At 37.4% G+C, this 16398-nt stretch overlaps 1 protein-coding gene across 2 annotated transcripts; it reads right to left on the bottom strand.

Annotated features, from left to right (window-relative positions):
* Positions 1-1321: 1321 nt before the first annotated feature.
* On the bottom strand, positions 1322-16345 carry LOC138698651 (oocyte zinc finger protein XlCOF6.1-like). Of its 2 annotated transcripts, XM_069824786.1 has the most exons (6): positions 14770-14813; positions 14282-14377; positions 13465-13550; positions 10967-11068; positions 7659-7747; positions 1322-5771 (listed from the first exon to the last, which is right to left on the bottom strand). In XM_069824786.1, exons 3-6 carry the CDS (start codon positions 13546-13548, stop codon positions 5204-5206), a joined length of 843 nt encoding a protein of 280 aa, XP_069680887.1. In that variant the 5' UTR covers positions 13549-13550; positions 14282-14377; positions 14770-14813; the 3' UTR covers positions 1322-5203. The 2 variants fall into 2 exon arrangements, with proteins under 2 accessions (XP_069680887.1, XP_069680888.1); XM_069824787.1 differs by lacking the exons at positions 14282-14377; positions 14770-14813 and adding an exon at positions 16251-16345.
* Positions 16346-16398: the final 53 nt, after the last annotated feature.

Raw genomic sequence — 16398 nt, 5'->3', positions numbered from 1 at the left:
GTAAAATTGTCTCGATAATAAAATATGTTGTTGTGTTCTAATGCCAGGCGTTTGACAATAAAGTCATTTGACCTCTTACACTCCAGTATTTTTCAAAGATATTATCATGGTCAGCCACTGAAGCACAGATTTTGAGGTGTTCCGAATCCATTTCTTGGTCTGAGTTGCACAATGGGCAGTTAGGGGACTGATATATTCCAATTCTATGCAGGTGTTTGGCCAAACAATCATGGCCTGTTGCCAATCTAAATGCAGCTACAGACGATTTTCGTGGTAAATCGGGAATTAACTGTGGATTATGATGTAGAGAGTTCCATTTCTGTGGGAAATACCCAATACAAAGTAAAATTGTCTCGATAATAAAATATGTTGTTGTGTTCTAATGCCAGGCGTTTGACAATAAAGTCATTTGACCTCTTGCACTCCAGTATTTTTCAAAGATATTATCATGGTCAGCCACTGAAGCACAGATTTTGAGGTGTTCCGAATCCATTTCTTGGTCTGAGTTGCACAATGGGCAGTTAGGGGACAATATCCTGAAATATGGAATATAACAAATAAAGCGTTTTTGCAAAAGTCGATAAATGCAGAAATCAAGATTTTACAGAAATTACACTAAGTGACAGGATCTATCGAGTTTTGAAAAAACCTGGAAGGTTTGGTAGTCTCTACATACGGTATGAATCAAGTTTTAGTAAATCTGATTTCATAGATCGATTCCGGAGGTAGAAAACATACGATATCCATATGTAATTCACTTTATAAAATTTCTGCATCTATCGACTTTTGCAAAAACACTCCTCAATTGATAACTGCCTCCCATTGGAGGTAGCCCAGAAGGACTCAGTATATTCTCCTACATGAATTTTACAATATTAAATGCTTACATAAATTTGTTGAAAGAAAATTGAAATAAACATATATGAATTATAAAGTGAAGGAAAAAAAAAATAAACAGAGTGAATATGATGACTCAGAATTTGGCAAGAGCGTTTCAAAACTGAAGTTATGATGTCAGCAGTAAGTGTCGGTGGTAGTTCAAAAGTCTTCCTGAAGCTTTCAAAGAACTTGGGAATCACACCACGAGCTCCAATAAGAAGACCAATCACCTCACTTACTTTGAAGTAATCAAATGTTGGCAGATAAATGTTGATCTTTTCTTGATTGACATCCTCCGGCTGGCTACTCCCCGTTTCAATCCTTATGGTAGGATCAATTATATATCCTTTCTTGGAAGTCTGGGAATACGCTATGATGTCAATAAAAAGTGAGGGATGTGGATAAAAGTTTGTGAGGTATTTTGTGAAAATTATAATACGAAAACAGAAGTACTATTATTATTTTTTTTTATTTTTACAGCTGTTTTACAAAGTTGTACATCACATATTGGTTACTAAAAAGAATGCTTATAATAATGAAATGTAGCTATTAAAAATAATTTGTTCAGTCTCTTGCTGTATCATTAAATAATCTTATTAGTGATTTATGCAACTGAAGCATTCATTTTCAACATGCTCTTAAGTAAAACACGTCAATCTTTTAAACAGGTACCTACTGTAATGGTTAAGTGAACAATTAGCATACCCAATGCTTTTCTACTGGAGGAAAAAGGTGGTGGAATTCTGTCTACAATACCATATATATAGCGAACAGAAAGATTATTAAATTACTGTCCAGTGCATGGGAATTGTGTCGCTTTTAAACTATTCTTCGTCACGGTTCCATGATGATAAAACAACAGAAAGGTACCGAAATACTGTTCCACCGCATTCTGCGAGAAAAAAAGCACGGGGCATACCCAACCCCAGCTCACGTGTAAAAGGCAAATTTTGAATCAATTTTATGTTTTAGCAAAGGCAATTTACTTTTTAACTTTGTTCTAGAGTATGCCATTAGGAAAGTCCAGGATAATAGAGAGGGTTTGGTACTGAACGGGTTACATCAGCTGCTTGTCTATGCGGATGACGTGAATATGTTAGGAGAAAATCCACAAACGATTAGGGAAAACACGGAAATTCTAGTTGAAGCAAGTAAAGAGATAGGTTTGGAAGTAAATCCCGAAAAGACAGAGTATATGATTATGTCTCGTGACCAGAATATTGCACTAAATGGAAATATAAAAATTGGAGATTTATCCTTCGAAGAGGTGGAAAAATTCAAATATCTTGGAGCAACAGTAACGAATATAAATGGCACTCGGGACGAAATTAAACACAGAATAAATATGGGAAATGCCTGTTATTATTAGGTTGAGAAGCTTTTATCATCCAGTCTGCTGTCAAAAAATCTGAAAGTTAGAATTTATAAAACAGTTATATTACTGGTTGTTCTGTATGGTCGTGAAACTTGGGCTCTCACTTTGAGAGAGGAGCAGAGATTAAGGGTATTTGAGAATAAAGTGCTTAGGAAAATATTTGGGGGTAAGAGGGATGAAGTTACAGGAGAATGGTGAAAGTTACACAACACAGAACTGCACGCATTGTATTCTTCACCTGACATAATTAGGAACATTAAATCCAGACGTTTGAGATCGGCAGGGCACGTAGCACGTATGGGCGAATCCAGAAATGCATATAGAGTGTTAGTTGGGAGGCCGGAGGGAAAAAGACCTTTAGGGAGGCCGAGACGTAGATGGGAAGATAATATTAAAATGGATTTGAGGGAGGTGGGATATGATGATAGAGAATGGATTAATCTTGCTCAGGATAGGGACCAATGGTGGGCTTATGTGAGGGCGGCAATGAACCTCCGGGTTCCTTAAAAGCCAGTAAGTAAGAAAAAAGAAAGCAGACAAAGGCAAACTGTTGTAACAGGATTCGCTCAGTGTTAATGTATGCATGTACTGCATTATAACATCAAGTTGGGGAAATACAAATTTGTAATTTAAAGGGATCCGTAGTCAATATTTTTTCTCAGGAAAGACTGGAAAATAATCTCAAATATTATCGTAAACTGGGGTGAAGTTCGTTATTTTGCATTGCTGTATTAAAATTACATGGATTCATTCATAGTTTACTATCCAAGGGCAGGTCGTGTTCTCCAATCTTCCTCTTAGTCTCTTAATGTTGTCTATCATCTGATATCTTCTACTGTCCCGAACTTTTCTCTTGTTCACTATTCCTTCCAGTGCATCCTTCAGTAAGCAATTTCTTCTTAGTCAGTTAGCAAGTCATTTCTTTCTTCTCTTCCTGATCAATTTGCATTATTCTTTTGTCACCTACTTTTCCCAACACAGCTTCATTTCTTATTCTGTCTGTGCATTTCACACATTCCATCCTTCTCCATATCCACATTTCAAATGCTTCTAGTCGCTTCATAGTAATATCCATCTTTTTATTCCATACAATGCTACAATCCACACAAAGCACTTCACTAGTCTCTTCCTAAATTCTTATTCCAGAGGTCTGCAGAAGATGCTCCTTTTTCTATTAAAAGCTTCCTTTGCCATTGCTATCCTCCTTTTGACTTCCTGGCAGCAGCTCATGTTACTGCTTATAGTACACCCCAAGTATTTGAAGCTGTCCACTCGTTCTACTGAATTTTGAATTCTCACGTTTTACTTTATTCATTTTTCTTCCGATAACCATGGTCTTCTTCTTTGCATTAAACAGGGTAGGTGATAAAGGGCATCCTTGTCGTATTCGTCTCCCGAATTCACTTCCCTCAAATTTGTTCTGTAATCCTGAGAGAATTCTATGATATTTAAAGTTTTTATTTTCAGGAATTGTTAATAAAACATTTGAAGAGTACAGGGCAAAAAGATTAATGTCACAATAAATTGTGTTAATGGTGATGTCATTATCTAATTCAATAAATTACTACAGCCTTTAGTGTTGTTGGTACAAAGCAAAACCATCACCAAAGGTACAGTCCACACCTGTGGAGTAACGGTTAGCGCGTCTGGCCGCGAAATTAGGTGGCCCGGGTTCGATTCCTGGTCGGGGCAAGTTACCTGGTTGAGGTTTTTTCCGGGGTTTTCCGTCAACCCAATATGAGCACATGCTGGGTAACTTCCAGTGTTGGACCCCGGACTCATTTCACCGGCATTATCACCATCTCATTCAGATACTAAATAACCTAGAAAAAGGTAAAGGTATCCCCGTAACATGCCATGAAGGCACTTGGGGGCATGGAGGTAGAGCCCCATGCTTTCCATGACCTCGGCACTAGAATGAGGTGGTGTGGTCGGCACCACACCCTGACCGCCTTTTACCCCCGGGAAAGACCCGGTACTCAATTTTATAGGAGGCTGAGTGAACCTTGGGGCAGTTCTGAAAGTTTGGCAACGAGGAAAACTCGTGTCACCACCTGGGATCGAACCCCGGACCTTCCAGTCCGTAGCCAGCTCCTCTACCAACTGAGCTACTCGGCCACCGCTAAATAACCTAAGCTGTTGATAAAGCGTCGTAAAATAACCTTCCTTACTTACTGGCTTTTAAGGAACCTGAAGGTTCATTGCCACTCTCACATAAGCCCGCCATCGGTCCCTATCCTGAGCAAGATTAATCCATTGTCTATCATCATATCCCACCTCCCTCAAATCCATTTTAATATTATCTTCCCATCCACGTCTCGGTTCCCCCAAAGGTCTTTTTCCCTCCGGCCTTCCAATTTTCCATTCCGAGGTTTATTTGAAAGTTTCATAACAAGCTATTTTTTACGGTGATGGGCGTATTAAAAAAAAAACCAAAGTTACAGTCATCCTTTTCTCCATTCCACGTCTCGATCCCCCCCAAAGGTCTTTTTCCCTCTGGCCTCCGAATTTTCCATTGCGAGGCTTATTTGAAGATTTCATAACAAGCTGTTTTTTACGGTGATGGGAGTACTAAAAAAAACCAAAGGTACAGTCATCCTTTCCTCCATCTTCAATAGGAACAGGATTCATTTTGCAGCAATATACTGAATTAGACCATTACCTCACCTTTAACAGAAATGTGGCGTTCATTGTTTTTGCCTTGTACGCTGCATTTATAACATTTGGAAGAAATAATATTAAATTAATATAATGCAGCATTGTATGAGTCGGATCTGAAATCTGGTGTTGGATGGAATTCGGACAGGTTCAGGTACCTGGATATCTGATCAGGTACAGGCGTGGCTGGGCCGTCACCTTACCTGAATAAATCCAACCGAAGAAGACCTTTGTTGCGAACATAAGCAGCCCAAATGTGCAGAGTTATCAAGTTGCAAGGCTTGTCAGTTGTCAAGTCGGAGGTTCCCGTACATCTGATCCGTAGGGCTGCAGCTCCATATGAGTACGCAGATGATTGTTCAAGTACCCGATGGTGAAGTAGCATTTATTACAAATGTTGCATTTAAAGGGCCGCTTCCTGGTGTGCAGGTTGGTGTGGAAAGCAAGCTTGGCCTGCGAGACGAAATTCCTCTTGCAGATGTCGCACCTGAAGGCCGCCGTGTGCGTCAGGCTGTGGCGCTCGAAGTGGGACTTGCGGCTGAAGCGGCTGCTGCAGACCTGGCACGCGTACGGCCGCTCCCTGGTGTGCATGCGCGCGTGGTTGAACAAGATGCCGGAGCTGCCGAAGCACCTGCCGCACTCCTTGCACGCGTACGGCTTCTCCCCGGTGTGGGTGCGCATGTGGATCGTGAGGATCAGCTTGCGCACGTACGCCTTGCCGCAAATGTCACACTTGAACGGCTTCTCCCCCGTGTGCTTGCGGAGGTGAATGGTGAGGTCGCCCTTCCAACGGAAGCGCCTGCCGCACACGCCACACTTGTGACAACTCGTCGCGCCTGCGCACTCCGCTGCAAATGACCTGCGCGGCAGAGACGGCGCAGAATAGCTTTCACCGTATATTAATAATGGTGGCAGTAGCAAGTCGTAATGAAGATATTGGTAGTAATAAAACTATTAAAAGCGGTAGTCTTAATAAAAATAGTAGTAATAGTAGTAGTAAGAATGGCGGCAGTGATGATAATGATAATGATAATAATAATAATAATAATAATAATAATAGTAATAAAAATAAAGACATAATGGAGATAATAATAATAATAATAATAATAATAATAATAATAATAATGAATAAATATGGGAAATGCCTGTTATTATTCGGTTGAGAAGCTTTTATCATCCAGTCTGCTGTCAAAAAATCTGAAAGTTAGAATTTATAAAACAGTTATATTACCGGTTGTTCTCAATGGTTGTGAAACTTGGACTCTCACTCTGAGAGAGGAACAGAGATTGAGGGTGTTTGAGAATAAGGTGCTTAGGAAAATATTTGGGGCTAAGAGGGATGACGTTACAGGAGAATGGAGAAAGTTACACAACACAGAACTGCACGCATTGTATTCTTCACCTGACATAATTAGGAACATTAAATCCAGACGTTTGAGATGGGCAGGACATGTAGCACGTATGGGCGAATCCAGAAATGCATATAGAGTGTTAGTTGGGAGACCGGCGGGAAAAAGATCTTTGGGGAGGCCGAGACGTAGATAGGAAAATATTAAAATGGATTTGAGGGAGGTGGGATATGATGGTAGAGAATGGATTAATCTTGCTCAGGATAGGGACCAATGGCGGGCTTATGTGAGGGCGGCAATGAACCTCCAAGTTGCTTAAAGGCCAATAAGTAAGTAAGTACTAATAATAATATAATAATAATAATAATAATAATAATAATAATAATAATAATAATAGGCGCAATAGTAATAAAAACAATGGTAAGTCATAATGAAGACGATGATGATGATAATAATAATAATAATTACTTACTTACTGGCTTTTAAGGAACCAAGAGGTTCAGTGCCGCCCTCACATAAGCCCGCCATTGGTCCCTATCCTGAGCAAGATTAATCCAGTCTCTATCATCATATCCCACCTCCCTCAAATCCATTTTAATATTATCTTCCCACCTACGTCTCGGCCTCCCCAAATGTCTTTTTCCCTCCGGCCTCCCAACTAACACTCTATATGAATTTCTGGATTCGCCCATACGTGCTACATGCCCTGCCCATCTCAAACGTCTGGATTTAATGTTCCTAATTATGTCAGGTGAAGAATACAATGCGTGCAGTTCTGCGTTGTGTAACTTTCTCCATTCTCCTGTAACTTCATCCCTCTTGGCCCCAAATATTTTCCTAAGAACCTTATTCTCAAATACCCTTAATCTCTGTTCCTCTCTCAAAGTGAGAGTCCAAGTTTCACAACCATTCAGAACAACCGGTAATATAACTGTTTTATAAATTCTAACTTTCAGATTTTTTAACAGCAGACTAGATGACAAAATTTCTCTACCGAATAATAACAGGCATTTCCCATATTTATTCTACGTTTAATTTCCTCCCAAGTATCATTTATATTTGTTACTGTTGCTCCAAGATATTTGAAGTTTTCCACCTCTTCAATAATAATAATAATAATAATAATAATAATAATAATAATAATAATAATAATAACAGACGCAATAGTAATAAAAATAATGGCAAGTCATAATGAAGACAATAATAATAATAATAATAATAATAATAATAATAATAATAATAATAATAATAACAATGGTAATAGTAATAATAATGATAAAGACGATTTCAAATATAAACAACAAATAGCCGGAATATTTCGTACGCAAATATGGTAAAGCTTTCATTTGTTGGTAGATATGAAATCAGCGGAATGCTTCTAAGGAATAAAATCTCACCCGTCAGTGAAGGCTTCGTCAATCTCCACCATTGTCTCCGACTTCACCTCCTCTTCCTCCTCTCCCATGTGCCAGTCATATCTCTCTTCCTGAGGGCAAAGCAAGCAGTGAAAGCAACTAACTTTGCTTCACTTTTGATCTCAAGTATAATTTTCCATTTTAATATCACTCAATAAACGAATTGTATTCCAATGGATACCATCCCATTGTGGAATCCTGGGAAACGAGAATGCGGATGCTTTAGCAAAGAAGGGCAGCACTGCTACTTACAGACCTGTTACTAAATCTACGTATTACTCTGTGAAGAGATTTATTAAATCTACATACTTAGACTTCAACAAACAAAATTTGATAACACAATCTCAAGGGAAAAAATGGAACTCTCTGCATCATAATCCACAGTTAATTCCCGATTTACCACGAAAATCGTCTGTAGCTGCATTTAGATTGGCAACAGGCCATGATTGTTTGGCCAAACACCTGCATAGAATAGGAATATATCAGTCCCCTAACTGCCCATTGTGCAACTCAAACCAAGAAATGGATTCGGAACACCTCAAAATCTGTGCTTCAGTGGCTGACCATGATAATATCTTTGAAAAATATTGGAGTGCAAGAGGTCAAATGACTTTATTGTCAAACGCCTGGCATTAGAAAACAACAACAACATAATTTTGCATTTCTTCCTTTTAATGAAATATAAAGAAAAAACTGCTACACTCTTCAGCACTTCTGATGCTGCAAGAGAATTGTACCAATGAGCAGTGCTGCAGTTTGAAAAAAAAAAAATAAGAATTGGAACTCACCTTAAAGCCTACTACAGAAGACCACAGATTGCATTCTTTCACTGACTGTCATTCCCTACATGCTGTTTCATCCACCATCTCGCAACCACGATTATACATAAGAATATAGATTGAACTCTAAGTGGAGGGCCAACACTGTTTATGAATATCAACCACTTGAATGTGAGGCTAGGATGACCAGATGTCCCGTTTTTTTTTAAATGGCGTCCTATTTCCCAAAATGATTGTTAAAATATTTCTTTTTCTTTTATTTTATTTAATAGCAACGTAAAACATTGATTAATTCTATACTGTTTCCATCAGATGTCACCGTAATGAATTCAATTCAATAATCGATACCTCAGAGCTTAGATCGATAATCAAAAGGTTTTTTGGTCTGTAATTCAAAACTGTCTTCAAGTTATTGCCAAAATTTACACTGATATTTTAAAAGTGATAGATGAAGAAGGCATATTCAGTGAAGTGAATCATGTGAAGGCCATTTATGGAGCAAAAATTGAACTTAGAAGGAGTGTGATGTTAAAATTACAGAGAGGTGGACTGAACATTACAAATTATGAAAGACAAAGTCATTAGTTTTACAAACATAATTCACATTGTAAGTTTTGTGTTAGAAATATCTGGCACCAATGCATCATCAGAAAGAGTGTTTTCATTGATGAATTCAATTTGATCTGACGAAAGGAATCAGTTTTCAGTTAAAACCATAAACCATGTTAATCACAAAATGTCCTTTAAAAATATGTCTTGCATGGACTTCTATAGTTTCAATTCACTGTGGGCTAAAGCAAGGAGATGCACTATCACCTTTACTTTTTAACTTTGCTCTAGGGTATGCCATTAGGAAAGTTCAGGATAACAGAGAGGGTTTGGAATTGAACGGGTTACATCAGCTGCTTGTCTATGCAGATGACGTGAATATGTTAGGAGAAAATCCACAAACGATTAGGGAAAACACGGGAATTTTACTTGAACCACGTAAAGAGATAGGTTTGGAAGTAAATCCCGAAAAGAAAGTATATGATTATGACTTGTGACGGGAATATTGTACAAAATGGAAATATAAAAAATGGAAATTTATCTTTTGAAGAGGTGGAAAAATTCAAATATCTTGGAGCAACAGTAACAAATATAAATGATACACGGGAGGAAATTAAACACAGAATAAATATGGGAAATGCCTGTTATTATTCGGTTGAGAAGCTTTTATCATCCAGTCTGCTGTCAAAAAATCTGAAAGTTAGAATTTATAAAACAGTTATATTACTGGTTGTTCTTTATGGTTGTGAAACTTGGACTCTCACTTTGAGAGAGGAACATAGGTTAAGGGTGTTAGAGAATAAGGTGCTTAGGAAAATATTTGGGGCTAAGAGGGATGACGTTACAGGAGAATGGAGAAAGTTACACAACACAGAACTGCACACATTGTATTCTTCACCTGACATAATTAGGAACATTAAATCCAGACGTTTGAGATGGGCAGGGCATGTAGCACATATGGGGGAATCCATAAATGCATATAAAGTGTTAGTTGGGAGGCCGGAGGGAAAAAGACCTTTGGGGAGGCCGAGACGTAGGTGGGAAGATAATATTAAAATGGATTTGAGGGAGGTGGGATATGATGATAGAGACTGGATTAATCTTGCTCAAGATAGGGACCAACGGTGGGCTTATGTGAGGGCGGCAATGAACCTCCGGGTTCCTTAAAAGCCAGTAAGTAAGTAAGTATGGACTTCTATAGTTTCCTGAAGGAAAGGCCAACACTTCTAGAGCAAATTCACTCATCAAAGAAATATGATGCTGATTGTACAGTCCATCTTCATGGAGAATGTTAAAATAGTTAAAAAGTAATATGAGGCAAAAAAATTTTGTTATAAAATAAGTTCAGAATATAGTGACATGGGTATAATGTAAGGTCCAATTAACCTGAAGTATTTTTAAGCAGATAAGTTAACCTAATTAATCCAGACTAGTTACAATATAAAAAACTGTCAACAATGACTTAAGCCAAGTATCAATGCTACTCTATTATGTACTTGCATAATTATTATAGCCCAGTTATTGTAAACAGTGTAGTATTTATTACTTTAAAACAAATAAAACTGAACCTTAATGCTCACTGACATTTATAAACACAAGCAATAATGAATGTTTAGATAAAATGTTGGTTCATGTCAACTTTAATAAGTGTCCCGTTTTTTTATTTTGGAAATCTGGTCACTCTAAATGTTAAATGTTATGTTTTATTTAACGACGCTCGTAACTGCAGAGGTTATATCAGCGTTGCTGGATGTGCCGGCATTTTGTCCCACCAGTAAATCTACTGACATCGACCTGACTCGGGATCGAATCCGCAACCTTGGGCATAGAAGGCCAGCGTTCACCCTAAGGTAGAGAGTTGTGCTCACTGTGATTTTGACTCCAACTCTGAGCTATGCTAGTGATTGACTCTTGTCAGCTTTACTTCTTATTTGGCTCAAGATGGTGACTAAGTCAACTCACCTGCTCCTCACTTTTCACTGTTGGAATTAATTCAGGATTTTCTTCACATTTGATGGTGAATCCAAGGTCGTCAGATTCCAGTTTCATTCCATCCACGTCCAGCTGTAACAGTAATCATGTAGAAATTGGTTTATGAGATTAAGAGAGTTTCCATCGAGAACACAATGTATTAAATTAATATCTATAATCACAGTCACGAAGCTTGAGTTTTGAGGGTGCTAGAAACAAAAGACTGTGACGGTACTATTTTGCATTGCCTGTAATGAGGCGATATTAGCGATCCTAGAGGTGAGCAACTATCTAATGTTTGCATATTTACTACGTATTGAGCTTCGCGACTGTATAGCCTATATAAGACTGTGCTATAATTGAGGACCATTTTTTCAAAACTTGCTAACTGAAAAATTTGCAAAATTGAGATTCTCATGGATTCGTTAACATAAGGCAGGCCTCTACATGATGTTAAAGGCGTCTTAGTAAAATTGAATATTTTTCTTCATTGTAGTGTGTCAAAATGTGATCGTTTTTTCAAAACTTACTTTCTGCTAAATGATAATAATAATAATAATTTATTTAATCTGACAGGATTAAGGCCATAAGGCCTTCTCTTCCATCCTACCAGATAGCACATATAAATACAAAAAAGAAATACAAACACTGATGAAAATGATACAACTTAAGTTAAAGCCCTATAGAGGGTCAACAGAGTCAAAAGTACATTATAGTGCTCTCATCGAGCTAATACAACGAAAAGAAAGAAAACAGAGATAGCAATGATGATATTGATAACTGACAATAATAATAATAATAATAATAATAATAATAATAATAATAATAAATACATTACATATTAATTTTCAATTTTACAACAGCATAGTTACAATATTTACTATATGTCACGGGTTAAGGTGAAGTTGCGCAACCTGACATGTGTTCAACAAACAATTCCACGAACTAGAATGTGATTTTTTAATTTAAATTTGAATTTTGATATTGTCCGACAGTCTCTGACGTGGTCAGGGAGAGAATTCCAGAGGCGTGCAATAGATATGCTGAAAGATGATGAGTAGAAGGATGTTCTGTGCAGAGGAATAGAGAGAAGGTACATGTTCCGGGTTCGAGGTAGTGAAAGGTAAACAAAACGAGATGCTAGGTAAGAGGGTGTGGAGGTGTGGATGATTTTAAATAGTAATAAGAGAGAGTTGAAGAATCTTCTTTCTTTAAGTGGACTCCAAGACAACAATTCTAGTGACGGTGTTACATGATCGAATTTTCTAATGTTACAAACGAAACGAACGCAGATATTGTGAACACGCTGTAGTCTATGGGCAAGATCAGTATTTAGGTTCGTGAATAAAGAATCGCAATAATCGAAGTGGGGCATCACTAAAGTTTGGATCAGGTTCTTTTTAAGGCTGAGAGGTAAAACATTGGTTAAGTGTTTGAGGGAATGAATTATGGAAAAAGTTTTCTTACATATGTAGGTCACTTGACTTTGAAAATTTAAATTTGAATCTAAATATACCCCTAAATTTTTTACTGTCTTACTATATGTAATTGTAGTATTATTTATTTTTGTATTTGATACAGTGGCTAGATCTGTTTTGTTTAATGCTCGTTGGTGGCCCATTATTATAGCTTGTGATTTGTCTGGGTTTAGTCTAAGTCCAAATTTTTGCGCCCATTGAGCTACAGATGCTAGATCTTCATTAATTCTGGTCACAGAGTCATTGATTGTACAAATTCGGGAATGAATGTAAAGTTGTAAGTCGTCAGCGTATAGGTGGTGTTTTGAATATTTTAAGATCTTTGTTACGTCGTTTATATAAAGCGTAAAAAGTAATGGCCCAAGAACCGAGCCCTGAGGGATTCCGGCCTTGACGGTACGCCAATTGGAAGAATGACCACCGGCTGATACACATTGTTGGCGTTCGCGAAGGTAGGAATCGAACCAAGCAACGGCACTGTTAGAAAGATTGTAGTTTTTTAGTTTGCATAAAAGGAGATCTGTGTCAACTGTGTCGAAAGCTTTGCTGAAGTCTAGTAATGTCAGTAGAGAGTTATAGCAAAAATTTGCTTATTACAGTGTTTTGTCTCTCCTATGCTAACCCTCTTTTTTTTTTTTTTTTTTGTAATTTGTGAGCTTTTGGTGAAAGTAAATCGAAAAAAAAAGAAGATACATGTCCCAGCTTAGCTTTCTGTCTCACAGGCTCTAGCTTGCCCATAAAAAATAAACTAATCTGGCTATGGTACAGCTCATTGTGAGTGTTCAACGTCACAGAAAATTTTACTTGTACTAGTTTGCTATGGCACTGACATAACTCCTCCACGTAAGAGGTTATTGCTGACCTCTGTCAGAGCATTCAGTATCGGTGATTGGTTACATCATCGTTACACAAATTTGTATTTACTGGTCAAGAAATTAAACAAAAGGAGATGCACACACGTTTGCTTTAAACACACACAGATGGAAAAATACTGGCATGCATCAACTTTACCGCAAACACGGGCTTCTTCTCTTCTGTATCAGCGTCATCAGCCAATGGGTCAACCCCGGGTTCTGCCTTGATCATATCCATCATAGCTGAAAAGTAAGGACAGGAGTTTACACTTGTGTCGTAACTTCGTGATGTGGCTGGTGCAACTAGAGCTGAGTTAGTTCCAGAGATTTCGAAGTGAAAATCGTTTGAATTTATAAGGATTTTTTTGTAGAGATGCAGTTGATCGTATAGGCTATGCAAAGCATAATAAAAGTCTAAACTAAACAAACCTAACTTGTCACAGATTCGTACATGCAATATGTGTAAGCGAAGTACGAATAGATTTATTCACCATAAAAATTACAGGTCAATGTTACTTATGTCCCGCCCACTATAGAGACATAGGCCAATTTTACAAATATTTAGTATAACTTGTTGCTTCTTTGACAGGTTAGGTTTGGTTAGTTTAGGTTTTTGTTATAGCCTACATTGCATATACGATTATAGTGCAACATTGGCAGTTATAAAAGTGAAATATTCGTTCAGTGGGCGTTGGATACTCTACATTCACCAAATTACATAATTTTAGGCTTTGTCACAAATTTAATTACTTTACGCCTAATCTAACCTAATACAAAATCATGTAAGCACTAACTAAATGCTCTCTTAATGATATGAAGCGAAAAGTTTATCAATCTTATGTATAGTTTGGGCTTAAAAAATAAAAGTATATACGCATATTGCACTAATTGTGTGTGAAGTAAGACCTAACTTTGCTCGTCTTAAAACTATTCTACATTAGCCGTTATTTTTGTAAAGTAGCTTCTATAGATACCTTTACAGTCTGAATGTTTTGCTAGAAAGCGTTTTCAAACGCAAACATAACACTGCGGTACCCAGTATCACTGACTATATGTCAGAAACTGCACGCCAGTGTTGCCAACACATAAATTGTATTCCCGTCAGTCTGACACCTGAAAATCCGTCAGAATCCGTCAAAATAAAAAACAAATATCCACTCATATCTATATACAAATAAAAAGCAAATTTTAACACACCTTACTTACCAATCTTGATTGAAATATTAATTCATCCACATCATCTGCCTCTATTTTTGCAGTTGATATGCTGGGTTGGTCTACGTTCCCCCAAAAATTAAGCGATTAAAAATGACAGCAGCTAAAAAAAGTCAAAAGACGATGTAAATCGTAATTTCCGTCATAAAACCCGTCGCCCGTCAAACCTATTCTTTTCCCGTCCGCTAAGTTCAAATTCCGTCAGTTTTGACGGAATTTCCGTCCAGTTGGCAACACTGCTGCACGCGATATTTCACTCATGACGGAAGGTAGTCACGAGCGTGACCACGGTCATAAGCCGAAATGAAACACCTGAAACCTGAAATGTGGGCTTTCAATTAAATTAATGACATTATAAATTGGATCGAAATCAAGAAGGCCGTGATGAGTAAATTTTCAATTTACTGATCACGCCAATACGCCAAAACTTTGTCCTTTGTTGGCTGCTTTGTCCATAATGTTCCGTGGCAAAGACAAAATACGTAGAAGCAAGAAGGAACATAATTTGACTCAGAAACCCTAAACCAGTGTTTCTCAACCTTTTTTTTTATGATGACGGGACCCATTTTTCGTCGCATTACTTTAAATTTATTGTAACTCCCTGCTGTGTAAGGCGTTGAATTTATTCTGAACCATAGTTTGGAGTTAACAATCGAACATTCAGAGACATCGCGCATGCGTATGTAGTGAGTTAGAAGAGAGCTTTCTAACTACGTATGTTTGTGTCTACGGAGCGAGACAGCTGTCTAATCATTGATCCCAACAATGAACGAAAAAAAAAAAACGCATTCTCTTGAATACCCCGCGTACCTTTTAAAATGATGATGAAAATAATAATAATACAGTAATAATAATAATAATAATAATAATAATAATAATAATAATAATAATAATAATAATAAATTACAAAACCAAGGTTAAACTAATGCTGAGGTAGTTACCTTCGTACAACGCGCATACACATATGAATCTGTGACAGGTTACATTTGGTTAGTTTAGGCTTTTGTTATGCTATGCATAACACACGATCAACTGCATCACCACAAAAAAAAAAAATCCCATCTAAAGTCAATGATCTTCATTTCCGAAATCAAGGGAACTATCTCAGCGCTAGTTTCATCTAAATGAATACATGTTAATTTTATTTCAGTTTTTATTCCAACGCATTTCGTTTTCAGCAGTTGGCAATGGTATATTTTACTTCTTCTTTCGAGTTTCTCATAATGTCTATCCCCCACACTTCACTTCATTCCTGAGAGGATAAAAAGAACTTCCTTCAAACCACAATATAGCTCACAGTACACAAAACCCCTGATCACATATATAACAGATAAACCATCCCCATATTAAAACCGGTAACATGTGAAAGAGAACAACCACCAGGATCGCCACTATCGATTGAAAACGACCGCTAGATAGATATACAGTTGCTCCATGCAATTTAAATGAGAATTATAACGTGAATTCTTATGCAGTAGCTAGATGACAGCATAATGAAACTGATAAAAGTGGTTGCTATCAAAGCCTACAAGACTGAGCAATCTGTTGTAGTATGAGATCTGAAACAAAACTTACGCAATATTTACGGCTGGTAAAAATTTCTAACAAGTTTTATTTACATCGTTTACAGTAAACAGGATCAAATATTTATTTATTTGGCAAATGGTTGGTACATGACCAATGGAGTTATTGACTACAAACAACAAAAACAGAAATAGGAAAATTTACAGATGCATCTTCATCCTGACATCCCAATAACGGTCAAACTCGAAGGAGTGCAGGACTAGAGGGCTAGACACTTTCCCAGGTGATGACGGTCCATATCCTCATTGATTGCAGAGCAGAGCATACAGTTTGGGTGATTACAAGATCAAAT

Source organism: Periplaneta americana, chromosome 4 (genome assembly GCF_040183065.1).
Source record: "Periplaneta americana isolate PAMFEO1 chromosome 4, P.americana_PAMFEO1_priV1, whole genome shotgun sequence".
Classification (NCBI taxonomy): Eukaryota; Metazoa; Arthropoda; class Insecta; order Blattodea; family Blattidae; genus Periplaneta; species Periplaneta americana.
Note: the sequence above shows the minus strand (reverse complement) of the source record. Positions and strands in the feature narration are given on the sequence as shown.